Source organism: Procambarus clarkii, chromosome 90 (assembly GCF_040958095.1).
Source record: "Procambarus clarkii isolate CNS0578487 chromosome 90, FALCON_Pclarkii_2.0, whole genome shotgun sequence".
NCBI classification, from domain to species: domain Eukaryota; kingdom Metazoa; phylum Arthropoda; class Malacostraca; order Decapoda; family Cambaridae; genus Procambarus; species Procambarus clarkii.
Window position 1 is genome coordinate 12,862,552 of NC_091239.1, and position 16,763 is coordinate 12,879,314.

A 16,763-nucleotide genomic window follows, 5' to 3' on the forward strand; every position below is an offset into this window, starting at 1 on the left:
AATACACACAAAGGGATGAGGTAGCTCAAGCTATTCTCACCCCGTTCAGTACATCGTGTTAATACATACATAGACACACATCACAAACAATAAACATATTACCAAACATTCTGAGAGATAAACATATACATTTCCTCCTTCACAAGTAGTATGTTATCAGACGTACACACAAATACTTTTATGACCTAGGTATACTGTATACACAATTTGCAAGAGACATGCAGGTAATTCAACAAAAGATTACAGTCTTGGTGCAAAATTCTTATCTCTCTCAAGAATATCATCAACCTTTCCGTTGTGACACATCCAGGCTATTTGTTCAGGAACAGTCCTTATCTCAGTGTTTCTATATACATTAATCAACGGACAATCAAGAACATAATGGGCAAGGGTGTGAGAGCTATTGCTTGACCTTGTAGGAAACACACCTCATGGTGTGTGTTTGGGGGCCTCGTAGCCTGGTGGATAGCGCGCAGGACTCGTAATTCTGTGGCGCGGGTTCGATTCCCGCACGAGGCAGAAACAAATGGGCAAAGTTTCTTTCGCCCTGAATGTCCCTGTTACCTAGCAGTAAATAGGTACCTGGGTGTTAGTCAGCTGTCACGGGCTGCTTCCTGGGGGTGGAGGCCTGGTCGAGGACCGGGTCGCGGGGACACTAAAAGCCCCCGAAATCATCTCAAGATAACCTCAAGATAACCTCTGGAAAGTTAATGAGGCAGTTAACTCTGGCTCTTGACCAATAATTAACGATAATTTTCTCCAGAACATTGCACAAGAACTCCTAACCATCAGACCCGATGGTTAGACGCTAACAACTATCACTAACAACTATCCCATTCAAGTTACTTGCGAGACAGACCTCCTAACCCCAATCGATAGGATTGGGGGTTAGGATTGGTATGATTGGAGACCCCAATCATACAAGCAAAACACTCAGAACAGCTCAATTGTGCATCCAAACATCTACATAGCTACAACGAAGATAAATCATGCTTAAGAAACTTATATATTCAAGAAAAACAAGATTATTTCACTAAACTCCAAAAGTACCGAAAGGCGAGGCTTAGGAGCTGAAGTTCACCCCTGCAAGCACATCTAGATGAGATTACCGGGGTAAATACAGGCCATTAACCCTATCCTCCTCCACACAATTACGTGCCTCCTATCCCCTCTCCCTCTCTCTCTCCTGCATTCAATTTGGCATTCATTTACGCTGTCTTTGATACCGTAAAGCCTCTTATCCCGCGTCTGTAATCCACCAGACAGGCCCAAGAGTCCCCAATTACTCCAGAACGCCCAATTAGCCAGGCGCCTGCAAAACACTGCCATCTAGTGGCTTAATTAAGAAGGCAGACGTCAACGCCGCCTCCTCTTTGTCTTCGCTCCCCTAATGGCGCCAAGCCCTTTGTCTTTATTGCAGTCAATTTGTGTCGCCAGCCATGAAAGGCCTTCAGGGAAAACACTTGTCAGCGTTTGTCACACTAAGTGGCACTCGCGCGCCCCGCCCATAACCCGCACCGTAACCAATCACATGCCGGCAAACTCGCCAGCTCCGCCCACTATGAATTATCCAATCAAGAGTCGTGATTTGGTGCGTTGGGAACCAATCACGAGGTGGATTCTACTAAATGGGCCGATAAGTTTCGCCAATGAGGGCAAGTGTTACATCAGGGGTGGATAATGATACAAGTACAACCTGAGAGTTTCTTAGGAGTGTGGCCAAGACATCACTTTCAGCCGACTAACTCCTTGAGGTCGGCCTTACCTGAAGTCGGGCGGGTGGAGGCGGGGCGGGGCCATCTTCCCGCCACAATGACCTGCCATCTCCTGCGCCCTGAATTCTACTTCCAAACCTCAACTCGTCGAGGAAATCATCTTTTATTCCTCCTCCGCTCGTGTTCAGCACCGAGAAACACCACTGTTGGCACGAAGCATAACCGCAGTCACCACGAACTATAATATTTTTAGTGGAACATTAAAAGTCTGTTTGGATGGCGTGACGGTTGAGAGACTCGGCCGCGCCCCGCTAGGCGGCAGCACTAGACGGGGCCGCCCGGTAAACCTTCCCGCATAATTCAAATATTCTGAGAGCAAAGACATAAATTCCTTCCCAATATAGTGTGACTTCCATAATTCAGACCAGGACTCCGGTTCGACTCCTCCGGGCATAAATAAGCATACATTTGGAATATAAAACATTCTTTAGATCCTTCCGCGAGTCGAGGCCTTGGAGGACAAGCCACGCCCACTGGTCTTGGCTCAGTCTGTCTGCCGCGCTTGAGGCGATAGGACGTATTCCTCTCTCTCTCTCTCTCTCTCTCTCTCTCTCTCTCTCTCTCTCTCTCTCTCTCTCTCTCTCTCTCTCTCTCTCTCTCTCTGTCTCTCTCTCTCTCTCTCTCTCTCTCTCTCTCTCTCTCTCTCTCTCTCTCTCTCTCTCTCTCTCTCTGTCTCTCTCTCTCTCTCTCTCTCTCTCTCTCTCTCTCTCTCTCTCTCTCTCTCTCTCTTTCTCTCTCTCTTTCTCTCTCTCTCTGTCTCTCTCTCTCTCTCTCTTTTGCTTGAAATCTCTATTTTCTTCTCTTCTGAATGCATATTGCTAAGAAATTAATATAATTGTACCGTTTTGCTCCTAATAAGCAGTTAAATCCACACATTAATGCTCTAGTCCTGAACGAAATATATAAACGCGATCATTATTCTTCTACTTGATATCCTTCTCAGAGCTCGAGGGTTAAGTTGAAGTGGTACTCGAGACGGGCTGGGGATTAGATGGGAGTGGGGGGGGGGGAGGGGGGATATTCGATCAATATCCTTTTGGAGGAGGAATAGGCCTTTGCAATTCACACCTGGTGGCTGATGATGCGTTTCTCACTCTCACCTCACAATACAAGCGTTCTCACTCTCCCTCGTACACGCTCATTGTGTCCTCAGTCTCATTATATATACACGCATAAGATCATTATATGAGTAAACTCATTATATGTACGAGTTCATTGTCTGTCCTCGTTAGTAACAGAGCTAATACTGTTATCATCATCATATATATATATATATATATATATATATATATATATATATATATATATATATATATATATATATATATATATATATATATATATATATATATATAATTTCTCCCAAGTGGTGATTAGCAATGATATAGTACGGTGGTACAGTCGGGTTCGTTCTGTACTCACGATTGGAATATCCGGGTTCGAATCCCGGTTAGGACAGAAATAATTGGGCGCTTTTCCTATCACCTCATGCCCCTGTTCACCTAGCAGTAAATAGGTAGCCAGGAGTTAGTCAGCTGGTTAGGGGGGTATTGTATTTTGGGTCAGTAATTCGCTCACGATATAAGCTTAACTTGTATATATACACTGGCTATCTGTCCCCCCTCGACACAATGAATTATTATGAGACTATTTCGTAAAAAAAAACTAGTTATACTGTTACTGATAATAAAGATAACAGGAATTACTAAAATGTAATGATTTCGCCAATTTTATTTAAGTTTACCATCGACGACATCCAATTTCTATGTTTATTATAATTTTTACCAGTGACTTAGGTATCTGGAGAATGCCCCCCGAGCGATTCTGGACGCGGGTTCGAATCCTCGTCACGGCTCTTGTGGGTTTCTTCATGGAATAGTTGTTGGTTATTTTAACTCGAGATTTTCCTAGCCAAAGGTGAAGCTGTTTACATAGTCACCCTGCCAGTTGCTGACCCATGTACAACTGTGCTTAACCGACTGATTCATAATTGATTCTGCCCGAAACGCTGCGCGTACTAGTGGCTTTACAAGATTGTAAATACTATGCTATGTATTCTCTCAAACTTAATGTACCTTCTTGTATATAAATAAATAAATAATAAATAAATAATTGGGCTTTTGATCGGCCTTATCCACTGGCCGAACCTTACACAAAGTTACTTAGAGAAGACTTTAAAGTTACATAGAGGAATAGGATAGAATTACCCTTTTCTTTCTTTACTTTGAATTTGATAGAAGAGACATGGTATCTTTTCCCCACAGCTTACCAAGATATCCATGGATATCTATAGGCAATACAAAAAAAGATAATGTGATGTATTTAAGGAAATATTTCAATGTGATGGGATTGAACTCTCGTCTTTGACTGTTTCTGGAGAGTGCAGAGACGCATGTTCAATCCCAGTTCATTGCTATAACATTTCCTCATTACTGAAAGTATATTGGCCAAGTATATCGAGTGTATAAAGTATAATGAGTGACAATAGGGATACCATATATATATATATATATATATATATATATATATATATATATATATATATATATATATATATATATATATATATATATATATATATATATATATATATACACGAAGTTACATTGGGTTTATGAGAGTACATAGCATTATGTGTTTACATTCTTGTAAAGCCACTATAGTAAGCACAGCGTTTCGGGCGGATATATGGATTATTTCAGGCGTGTAACCTACGCCTGAAACAATGCACCACCATCTTATCGCTTGAGGGTGGGTGTGGGGTCGTCCTTCCTGCTAGTAGCGATGACTGTATAGGAAGGTGGTCGGGTAACGATGTTACTCTTGTGCCAGACGACGGGGTCGTCTGAGAGCCTCCAGGAGAACTTGTGTACCAGCGTCGTGATGAAGAGGAACAGCTCGAGACGGGCCAGCGACTCCCCAAGACACACTCGCTTTCCTGTGGGTGGGGAAGTCGAAGGTGTTAACCCGAGAAGCTTCGTTGACATGAGTAAACATTAGTATTGATCTCATACTTACGCTTCGCCGTCACAAAGGTCTCGGTACTGGGGAATGATGGGGATTAGGTGGTGGTGTTTACAGGTGTTTAAGTGAGAGCTTTCTGGGGCTATCAAGGATTTGGTAACATGTATTTTTTGGCAGGTTTTTTATATATGTATTTTGGTGACTGTCATTTTGTCTTTATCTGTCTGGATTTACCTGTCTGTTTTTCTCTTACTGCTTACATTTTGTGCTTCAATTATTTTTTCCCTTTTGTCTTTCTCTCATCTCCTTTTTAACTTTCCCCTCTCTTTTGGTCTCTTCCTCCCCTCTCTCTCTCTCTCTCTCTCTCTCTCTCTCTCTCTCTCTCTCTCTCTCTCTCTCTCTCTCTCTCTCTCTCTCCTCCCCCTTCACCTTGCGGTCTCTCCACAACACACAAACACCCATCACAACATCCCTCACCGGAGCCGAAGGGCAGGAAGGGCTCGGGCTTGAAGACCTTCCCTTCAGGGGTCAGGAAGTGTTCCGGCCAGAACCTATCTGGGTGCTTCCAGTACCTGGGGTCCTTCAGAGCGCCTGACAGGTTGAACAAGACGCACGTTCCTGTCACACACAGAAGAATGGAATGTAAACAACGGAATTTGAATTGTAGGCGATGAGTCACAATAACGTGGTTAAAGTATGTTGACCAGACCACACACTAGAAGGTGAAGGGACGACGACGTTTCGGTCCGTCCTGGACCATTCCCAAGTCGATTGAGAATGGTCCAGGACGGACCGAAACGTCGTCGTCCCTTCACCTTCTAGTGTGTGGTCTGGTCAACATTTGAATTGTTCATTTTTGGTCGAGAGGAAATCATTAAGGTACGTGAAAGGTTCGTATTTGGAACACTAATATGTGAGAGGTTTGGGAACATCAGTATGCTACTTGATGAGAGGACGGGATGGATAGAGCCTGACCTTTGGGGATATTGTATTCACCAAGGACAGTATCCTGGGACGTTTGGTGTGGGATAGAGATTGGGACGAGGTCCCCCACCCGCTGCACCTCGTAGATAGCAGCCGTCGTGTAAGGTACGCTGTAGGAGGAAGTAGAAACTCTTAAATCAAGTTCACAAATGCTCAAGTATTTCTAAAGGGCAAATAATCATTTTTGGAGGAGAAAGTAAACTTGATAACAGCTGATAAGATTCGAGTAAAGATGTAGAAATATAATTCGACCATCAACAGATAAAACCAAAATGCTTCATGCAGGTCGGCGTTCAATCCCCCGACCGTCCATACAAGTGGTTGGGGCACCATTCCTTCCCTCCGTCCCATCTCAAATCCTTATCCTGACCCCTTCCCAGTGCTATACAGTCGTAATGTCTTGGCGCTTTCTCCTGACAGTTCCCTTCCCCACATTGGATCCTGTTTCCCCCCCCCCCATTGGGGATCCTACCCGACTCCCCCCTTCTTGAAATCCGTCCCCCTACCTCACTTGCTGCCAGTAGAAGAATGTATTTTTCCACTACTAGAAGGTATAGGAGCATAAGTCTTTGGACTCCAGTTTGCAAACTCATTCTGTGCCTTGGCATAGTTGCTGTGTCCTCCCCGTAGAACACTAGAGGCTAATTGCTTTACAACCACCTCCTCTATTACTGCTGGGTGAACAGGGGCCAACAGTTATAGAGTGCTTTTCAGTCGCACCCAGGGTTCGAACCCGGATCGTGAGTTGGTGAGGGTGTTAACTGCAACTACAAGCGTCTTAGTACAGTTTTCTCTGAGACTTAAGTACACATTTAAGAAATATCATGCACTTAGTGTGTGACACGATGATTTAGACGAGTCACCCCTCAGCTACAATATCTGAGGGGTGACTCGTTTAAATCTGTTTATTTTTTTTATTTATTTTTTTTTGAGATATATACAAGAGTTGTTACATTCTTGTACAGCCACTAGTACGCGTAGCGTTTCGGGCAGGTCCTTAATCCTATGGTCCCTGGAATACGATCCCCTGCCGCGAAGAATCGTTTTTTCATCCAAGTACACATTTTACTGTTGCGTTAAACAGAGGCTACAGTTAAGGAATTGCGCCCAGTAAATCCTCCCCGGCCAGGATACGAACCCATGACATAGCGCTCGCGGAACGCCAGGCGAGTGTCTTACCACTACACCACGGAGACTGCTGATGTGGAGAGGACATGTGACAACTTGCTATCTTACCTGTCCATGTGGTCCAAAGTGGGCAGGTTATCGCGGCCCACCACCTGGTCCAGCTCCTCCTGCATGGTCTGCTGGACCTTCGGGTTACTGGCCAGCAAGTACACGGCCCACCATAGACTGGTGGAGGTCGTCTCACTTCCCGCCAGAAACAGCTCCAGGACGTTGGCCTTAAGGTGAGGTACTGAGGGCAGCAACACCAAAATAGAAAACTATGTTATTATATATATATAGCCAGTGATATCCAAGTGCTGAGTCATGATTCCCTGGTCACACTCATTTTTGTCAATTATCTTTACATTTTATTTGTTATCAAGTTTGTCTTTGTCTTTTAATATTGGAATATAATCTGAAAAACATTCGATAAATTCAGAGTGAGACTATTGAGATCAGACTCACGTGTAAGGGGCGTTTCCCGGCCCTCCTGCGCCGCCTCCTTCATCTCCAGCTGGTAGGCGCCGATGTAGCTGGTGCTGTCATCCACCCCGCCAGTCTCCAGCTGGTGCTGGGCCATCTCCTCCTGTGAACATCAGTCTGTCACCACCCAACCTGGCCTCCTACACAGAACGTTGCATTTCGCGTTACATAAAGCCAAAACTTGTACTAGAAAATGGAAGCGGCTGGCGAAAGTGACGTACTGTCCCGTTTTCTCTTTTGGAATCTCTAGTAAGTTAGGAGAAACCACTTTAAATTGACCACGTTTTCTTGTCATTGGGAAACCTTAGGAAGACGGACTGCTCCATCTCCCTTTAGACTGACAGGTCACACTCTCGATCTGATGCAACTTTATACAGATCAAAGTTGTAATAATAATAATTTAAACAATAATTTTATTCGGACACGTATCCAAGACTTCGCGAAAAAGAGAATGACCAGGAACTATACTGAAGGTTATGAGACAGTTCACTTGAATGGGTCAAGGGTCATTCATGGGGTCAAGGGTCATTCATGGGTCAAGGTCAAGACAGGAACTATCAGGGGAAAGCGCCAAGCCATTACGACTATATAGCACTGGGAAGGGGTCAGGATAAGGATTTGGGATGGGACGGAGGGAAAGGAATGGTGCCCCAACCACTTGTATGGACGGTCGGGGGATTGAACGCCGACCTGCATGAAGGAGACCGTCGTTCTACCGTCCACCCCAAGTGATTGGGAGGGTCAAGAGAGTCCTATCACTTTGTTCTGTAGGAACCTCCTATACCGTACAATATCAAGCAATTTTTGGTAGTCAAGGAAGATGCAATTCACCTTCTATACTTCTTGTATATCATCTTGTTATAGAATCTAAATAATGGACGAGTCTTACAAGTCTTGCCTTCTCCAGTGAGTGTGTAATTTAAGTAACTTGATAACTATCATTAACACAAACCAACACTCCCTTAGACGCCTTGGACCAGATTCACGAAGCAGTTACGCAAGCACTTACGAACCTGGGGGCCAGATTCACGAAGCAGTTACGCAAGCACTTACGAACGTGTACATCTTTCCTCAATCTTTGACGGCTTTGGTTACATTTATTAAACAGTTTACAAGCATGAAAACTTGCCAATCAACTGTTGTTATTGTTATAAACAGCCTCCTGGTGCTTCGGAGCTCATTAACTGTTTAATAATTGTAAACAAAGCCGCTAAAGATTGAGAAAAGATGGACAGGTTCGTAAGTGCTTGCGTAACTGCTTCGTGAATCTGGCCCCAGGTTGGTAAGTGGTTGCGTAACTGCTTCGTGAATCTGGCCCTAGGTTCGTAAGTGCTTGCGTAACTGCTTCGTGAATCTGGCCCCAGGTTGGTAAGTGCTTGCGTAACTGCTTCGTGAATCTGGCCCCAGGTTCGTAAGTGCTTGCGTAACTGCTTCGTGAATCTGGCCCCAGGTTCGTAAGTGCTTGCGTAACTGCTTCGTGAATCTGGCCCTAGGTTCGTAAGTGCTTGCGTAACTGCTTCGTGAATCTGGCCCCAGGTTCGTAAGTGCTTGCGTAACTGCTTCGTGAATCTGGCCCCAGGTTCGTAAGTGCTTGCGTAACTGCTTCGTGAATCTGGCTTTGTCTGCCTCAACCAACCTCAATGAACTTAAGAAAGTTCACCATGTATCCTTCAGTCTCCCGAATGATCTTCAAGTTCGGGAAGAGCTTCTTAAACCAACGCCATCTGTAAACAAACAAACAATTAGGACCTGTGAATGAGACAAAAAGAAAGTTAACATATAATAACAACAGTAATTATGATAATAAGAAAACAAGAACCACGTGAATAAAACATTAAGTCCTGAAAATAAATTGTCATCCACATTTATGTGGAGATAAACATATTATTCGCCTGGGCTGTTGGGGGGGCTCGAACAGTGGTGCCCAGGCGTGTGTGTAAGGCCGAAGCTCTATCGAGTGGGCTATGAGTAGACTTAATAAGGATAGTTTCCTTCACAAACTACATCATTTTTAACATAGATATATCTCATCTATATCTTATATGAAGCCAACCCCCCATCCCCTTAGAGCAGCATGTCAGGATATGTTCCTCCACGACATGATCCTCCAGGATAAAAGTGACATGTAACTTACTGGAGCGCAGGATGGAAGGGGTTGAAGGACTGGATCATCTTGTTCACCTTGTCTACTAGTTGGTGAAGTCGAGCATCAGTGTGGGAAAACCTTTTGCCTATAACCAAGGCCCAGATGACGTTCACAATGCTCTTGTTGAACACCAGCTGGAAGGAGAAGGTTGTAAACAGGGATTAGACATTATACTTTCTTGACTAGCCTTGGTTGGACTAGCCTTGGTTGGACTAGCCTTGGTTGGACTACCCTTGGTTGGACTAGCCTTGATTGGACTAGCCTTGGTTGGACTAGCCTTGGTTGGACTAGCCTTGGTTGGACTAGCCTTGGTTGGACTAGCCTTGATTGGACTAGCCTTGATTGGACTAGCCTTGATTGGACTAGCCTTGGTTGGACTAGCCTTGATTGGACTAGCCTTGGTTGGACTAGCCTTGATTGGACTAGCCTTGGTTGGACTAGCCTTGGTTGGACTAGCCTTGGTTGGACTAGCCTTGGTTGGACTAGCCTTGATTGGACTAGCCTTGGTTGGACTAGCCTTGGTTGAACTAGCCTTGATTGGACTAGCCTTGATTGGACTAGCCTTGATTGAACTAGCCTTGGTTATACTACCCTTGGTAAAGGAGCTCAATCCAACAATGTAGAAGAAAGGTACTCACTCCAATGTCCAGTTTCTGGCCTTGTCTTCGGCTGAAGTATTCCAGGAGGTCCTCCAGTTCGCTCCGCATGATGGGTTCAATACTCTGGCGACCGAAGCCCAGGTCCTTCAGGGACCTCAACGTGAAGCGTCGCTGATTCTTCCACACCTCCCCGCTGGTGCTGATGATACCTGAGGGAGTCGCAGACGAAGGAGTTAACGCTGAGACGACTTAGTATGTAAAACATGGAAATCCTGATCGAAAATGAAAACAGATAGGCTGTCGATGATCCGTTTTCTGTCTTCTGGACATGATGGGGGACTCTGCTAGACGACGACTCTTGTATAAGGCTAATGCTATGAAAGTCCTGTTTTAATGAAAACGGGAAGAGTAACAAGAGACTAGTCATCTGCTTCTTTAGAGAGAGAGAAACGTGGCTACTATCCATAGTTACTAGTATGTGGATCTACTACCACTGAAAAAAGAGTTCATATGGGATCTAATACCATGTCGTAAAACTACAAACTATTCCTTTACTACCTTCCACACAAGCTTGTGTACATTGTACATGTACTTTGTGTACATGTACTTTGTGTACACGTACGTACGTACGTGTAAATGTTACGCAACAGTAAAATGTGTACTTGGTTGTAACAAGGATTCTTCGCGGCGGGGATCGTATTCCAGGGACCTGCCCGAAACGCTACGCGCACTAGTGGCTGTACAAGAATGTAACAACTCTTGTATATATCTTATCTCTTGTGTTGTCAGAGCCGCAGCAACTCACCTAGACGAGCCCATTTGTCTCCCATGATGATCTGGTCTCTGACATCAAAGAGCAGCAAATCAATGCGATCAGAGAAGACAGAAGAGGCCAGCGCTGTCTTCATGATCTCCACGTCAGTGATTAACACATTCCTTCCAAAACATCATAAACATGATTAACAGTACAGTTTAGAAAATATTGTAAGAAAAACATAATTCATATGCATATTGATGGGATGTGTGGTCAAGGTTCGAGGCCAGAAACTTGGCGCCAGCCTCACACAATTTGTAACAGTCATTGCTGTTGGGTATGTGCTCGACATGGTTTGCTCAGCACTTTCTATCCATAGTTAGGTTAAGTTAAGGTCTGGTTAGAATGGGTTAGGTTAAGTTTCATTACGTTTGGTTACGTTAGTAAATATATTATTGACGATAATGTGAAATATGGAAATCGGAAATTATTTCAGTGTACCCGAGAATTCCATTACAGAAAACCAAATTCTTCAAAGAAAACATTTTCAGCATATAGTTTATATATTTTAAACCAGTGATTTAAAATACAATAAAGTCATAACTTGAGAATAATCTCTGTTTAGGACAAAAATTCACTTGCGAGTTTACATGTAGACTAATACTGACACTCTAATATGCTTTCAGACCATCACAGATAAGTTATAACCATCTAGTTAACTAGTTTGCAGACCATCTAGTTAGCTATCTAAGTGGTTTGATGGGTGGAGGTGTTCTCACGGTAATGGATTTACTCTGAAGACGGGCTCCAGGTTCGAGTCCTCCGCTTTGACCGAAAGATTTTATCATTGATTACAAAGAGTTTCTTTCCCTTTCAAGTCAACATGTTGAAAGGACTAAATTTAAATGTCTATTCAGGTAAAGTACATACATCCAAGATGTGATACAAACATTGGTGGATTTATAGATAAGAGCTAGTACATACAATGCCTAAAGCCACTATTACGCAAAGCGTTTCGGGCAGAAACACAAAATTTCTTAGATTTTCTTAGATTAATTTAATTAATTAATTAATTTAATTACACTTTCGTGCTTTGGTGACAACATAGTCGTCACCAACGTTCCTACTGACTACGCTGGTGTGCCGCGCTCGCGAGTCACGAGAAGAAATATTGTATAAAATCCATTTATTATCCGATCAACTTGGGGATAGTTTACAAATGTTTACCATGAAATTTACGTTTTCTCTAATAGCCGAACAGCTTATTAAAGAGAACGGCGTGGGAGTGAATCATCGTGGTAAAACAATTGTATTAATGACGCGACGAGTATAATCGACGTAGTTTTTATATATGTTGCCGATCGAACGCATCCTTATGTGACCTTTAATACTTATGTTCTTATAGAACATTCTATTGCGAACACATAGGAACAAAAATGATATACATACATCGAAAAATAATGTCAGGACAGTGAATTGAATATACACTTTTCAAAGCGAGTTTCGCCGATATGCCGCCGCGGGAAACACTTCGGCCACTTCCCACACTGTTTTGGGTGGGCTACGACATTGAATCTATATTTATATGCATATGTCCATGTAGAGAATTTTATTGCGATATCAGTGATACCCAAATTAACGCTGTAGCACAACTGTGGGCTTCACAACCATTAAGAGAGTGGAAACATTTTGTTGGTGTTTGGCGCTCTCGGCAAGTGATCTGAATAGGTTTTTATTTGGTGTTGATATACCTTATGCTTTGGCGGCATTTTATAGGTATGTTCTTATAGACAATTCTATTGCGAACACAGTGATACTAAATTTAAATACGTGCGCCTATAATTAGTGTCAGGACAGTCAAAAGAGTATACACTTTTCGGTCTTACCGCTTAGGCGCGCGCAACGCCGAAAGCACATCCAGTATTTTTTTTTCAGAACTCGACAAGCGCGAAAGTGTAGATTAAGGACCTGCCCGAAACGCTGCGTGTACTAGTGGCTTTACAAGAATATAATTACTATGCTCTATGTATCCTCACAATCCCAATGTACCTTCTTGTATATATATATAAATAAATATGCCAGTGTCAGACCACGGAGGAAAATTGAAACAGGAATTTCCTTAAGTACTTTCGTATATTAAATCTTCAGAAGGACTCCTTCTGAAGATGTATTAATATACGAAAGTACATAAGGAAATTCCTGTTAAAATTTTCCTCCGTGGTCTGACACTGGCATATTTTTAATAACGTGTTTATTTTCGTGATATACACACACAGAAATAAATATATCAATTAGAAACCACAAACTAACCATCTACCGAAGGTCTTGAAGCTGAGAATGCCTCCATACTTGTCAGCGAACTTCTGCAGCGCCACCGGCGGGCTGTAAAGGAGGATAGAGACAATGTTCCCCAGGAGAGGCAAGGCGAAAGGTCCTGTAGTTAGAGGGAGAAAAAGAAAATATGAGAAAAATCAAAATATAAAATAGGATACGCTAAAATATGTTTTCTTTGAAAAAATTTGTTTTTCTGTAAATGAAATTTTTGGGTATACTGAGGTAGTTTTGGGATTGTTATTAAACTTTGTTGGAACAGTCTAGGGGTTTGACCGAGCGTTCTGGGGAATAGCAGATGTGCAATATTGGGATTTCTTTATGTATTGATTATAATACAACAGTAATGGTAATAATTCCCTAGGATACAACCCACAACAGTTGGCTAACTCCTCACAAGTTGACGGTGACTCACCTCATAATACAACAATACAATTCATTTAATACAAGAATACATCCTTCCTATGAACAGCTAAACTGTTGCATTATACAGTAGATGGTAGTACGCACATATGTAGCTCTTTATGTAGACCGAAACGCTATGTGTACTAGTGGCTTTAGGTATTGTATGTACTAACTCTATCTACAAACCCAACATTATATTTCTAACTCATCTATGTACTTTTCCTCAATAAAAATTTAGAGTTTATGAGTTGTATGGCTTATGTTTGATGTCAAATGCTTCGGCTATGTCTAGTTTCCAATCGTCTCTCTGTCTCTGTCCACTATTCTGGTGGAATTAATCACACCAAATGAGCCACAGAGATATTAGAAAGAACTTTTTTAGTGTCAGAGTGGTTGACAAATGGAATGCATTAGGCAGTGATGTGGTGGAGGCTGACTCCATACACAGTTTCAAGTGTAGATATGATAGAGCCCAATAGGCTCAGGAACCTGTACACCAGTTGATTGACAGTTGAGAGGCGGGACCAAATAGCCAGAGCTCGACCCCCGCAAGCTAGCAAAGAAAGATCTGGTCTGTTAAAGATCACATATCTATAGATAACCAAATCATTACTGGAGATATCCTGGCCACCAACACCTGATTTCTAGTCAAATTCGGCGATAATTGGAGATTAGATATAGCCGAAGTACTGCACATCAAACAAGCATCCAATTATTGGCATATATGGTTATGTCTTGTTATGTCCCATATCATCTGTAAAACTAAGGTGGAACAACCAGCCTATATCATATATACTGCCTATAGTCAGAGGCTGATAGACCTTATTAACGTTACAGTGGTTAATAGATCTTGATAACCCTACAGTGGCTGATAGACCTTAATAACCCTTACAGTGGCTGATAGACCTTAATAACCCTCCAGAGGCTGATAGGCCTTAATAACCCTCCAGAGGTTGATAGACCTTAATAACCCTCCAGTGACTGATAGACCTTAATAACCCTCCAGTGGCTGATAGACCTTAATAACCCTCCAGTGACTGATAGACCTTAATAACCCTCCAGTGGCTGATAGACCTTAATAACCCTCCAGAGGCTGATAGACCAAAAGACCAAAGGAGACAGTACTGACCTTGTGGGAAGCCAGAAGGTCTGAAGTTAGCCATGCAGCAGAGAATGACCAACACAGTCACAGCCAGAGCGATTGTACCCCACATCGTCACTTGCTATAGGGAAGAATAAATAGGTTAGCGAACTGATGATGAACGTGAGAGATGATTGTGATGATGAATTGGGGGGGGGGGTAGTGATGGTGATGAATGGGGAGGATAGTGACGTTATATATATCAAGATATCATTATTAAATTCGTCTGATCGATGTGTATGAAGCACTGAACTCAACTATTAGTACACCATGGGTACTGTACACAACCACCAGTACACCATGGGTACTGTACACAACCACCAGTACACCATGGGTACTGTACACAACCACCAGTACACCATGGGTACTGTACACAACCCCCAGTACACCATGGGTACTGTACACAACCACCAGTACACCATGGGTACTGTACACAACCCCCAGTACACCATGGGTACTGTACACAACCACCAGTACACCATGGGTACTGTACACAACCCCCAGTACACCATGGGTACTGTACACAACCACCAGTACACCATGGGTACTGTACACAACCCCCAGTACACCATGGGTACTGTACACAACCCCCAGTACACCATGGGTACTGTACTCTACCACCAGTACACCATGGGTACTGTACACAACCACCAGTACACCATGGGTACTGTACACAACCCCCAGTACACCATGGGTACTGTACACAACCCCCAGTACACCATGGGTACTGTACTCTACCACCAGTACACCATGGGTACTGTACACAACCACCAGTACACCATGGGTACTGTACACAACCCCCAGTACACCATGGGTACTGTACACAACCCCCAGTACACCATGGGTACTGTACTCTACCACCAGTACACCATGGGTACTGTACACAACCCCCAGTACACCATGGGTACTGTACACAACCCCCAGTACACCATGGGTACTGTACTCTACCACCAGTACACCATGGGTACTGTACACAACCCCCAGTACACCATGGGTACTGTACACAACCCCCAGTACACCATGGGTACTGTACACAACCGCCAGTACACCATGGGTACTGTACACAACCACCAGTACACCATGGGTACTGTACACAACCACCAGTACACCATGGGTACTGTACACAACCCCCAGTACACCATGGGTACTGTACTCTACCACCAGTACACCATGGGTACTGTACACAACCACCAGTACACCATGGGTACTGTACACAACCACCAGTACACCATGGGTACTGTACACAACCCCCAGTACACCATGGGTACTGTACACAACCACCAGTACACCATGGGTACTGTACACAACCACCAGTACACCATGGGTACTGTACACAACCACCAGTACACCATGGGTACTGTACACAACCACCAGTACACCATGGGTACTGTACACAACCCCCAGTACACCATGGGTACTGTACACAGCCCCCAGTACACCAGGGATACCAACACAATACACATTGTATATATATACACAAAATCACATTCTCCTCCCATACAAAACCACTGGAACATCATGTTCAGTAAATGTATCATGAAATACACTAAAAAAATACTAATCTATACAATATCATTATGCAAATGAGGGTTGTCTTACCTGGCAGTAGGAAGGTGTATTAGTGTCGAAGATGCTGGTATGGAGTGTGGGGGGGAGTAGCATCTTGAGATCTGGTCCTTGAGATAAGCTTGTTGGTCGTGTCATCGTGAGAATGTTGTTTTGTGTGTGTGTGTGTGTGTTTGGGGGTGTGTGTATGTGTGTGTATGTGAGTGTGTGTGTGTGTGTGTGTGTGTGTTTGTGTGGGTGTGTGTGGGTGTGTTTGGGGGTGTGTGTGTGTGTATGTGTGTGTGTGTGTGTGTGTGTGTGTGTGTGTGTGTGTGTGTGTGTGTGTGTGTGTGTGTGTGTGTGTGTATAGGATAAAAATATACTATTTTGTGGGTTTCACTCTTTCTCTCTCTCTCTCTCTCTCTCTCTCTCTCTCTCTCTCTCTCTCTCTCTCTCTCTCTCTCTCTCT

The 16,763-nt window shown here is 43.5% G+C and overlaps 1 protein-coding gene across 1 annotated transcript; it reads right to left on the reverse strand.

The window, feature by feature from the left end:
- Positions 1-3,493: 3,493 nt before the first annotated feature.
- On the reverse strand, positions 3,494-16,468 carry LOC138349828 (cytochrome P450 2J6-like). The gene is made up of 12 exons (XM_069318354.1): positions 16,349-16,468; positions 14,738-14,831; positions 13,183-13,306; positions 10,924-11,054; positions 10,158-10,327; positions 9,508-9,653; positions 9,010-9,097; positions 7,356-7,476; positions 6,960-7,140; positions 5,715-5,833; positions 5,217-5,357; positions 3,494-4,713 (listed from the first exon to the last, which is right to left on the reverse strand). The coding sequence occupies exons 1-12, from the start codon at positions 16,451-16,453 to the stop codon at positions 4,514-4,516; spliced, it is 1,620 nt and encodes a 539-aa protein (XP_069174455.1). The 5' UTR covers positions 16,454-16,468; the 3' UTR covers positions 3,494-4,513.
- Between the last annotated feature and the right edge of the window lie 295 nt (positions 16,469-16,763).

Bases quoted from the DNA above. Each gene is read 5' to 3' on its own strand.
- LOC138349828 (XM_069318354.1), bottom strand. From the start codon at position 16,453: ATGACACGACCAACAAGCTTATCTCAAGGACCAGATCTCAAGATGCTA. The intron at 14,832-16,348 runs GTAAGACAACCC...TCTTCCCTATAG, and splicing joins ATACACCTTCCTACTGCCAG to CAAGTGACGATGTGGGGTAC. The intron at 7,477-9,009 runs GTTGGTTGAGGC...TGATGTTCACAG, and splicing joins ACTTTCTTAAGTTCATTGAG to GAGGAGATGGCCCAGCACCA.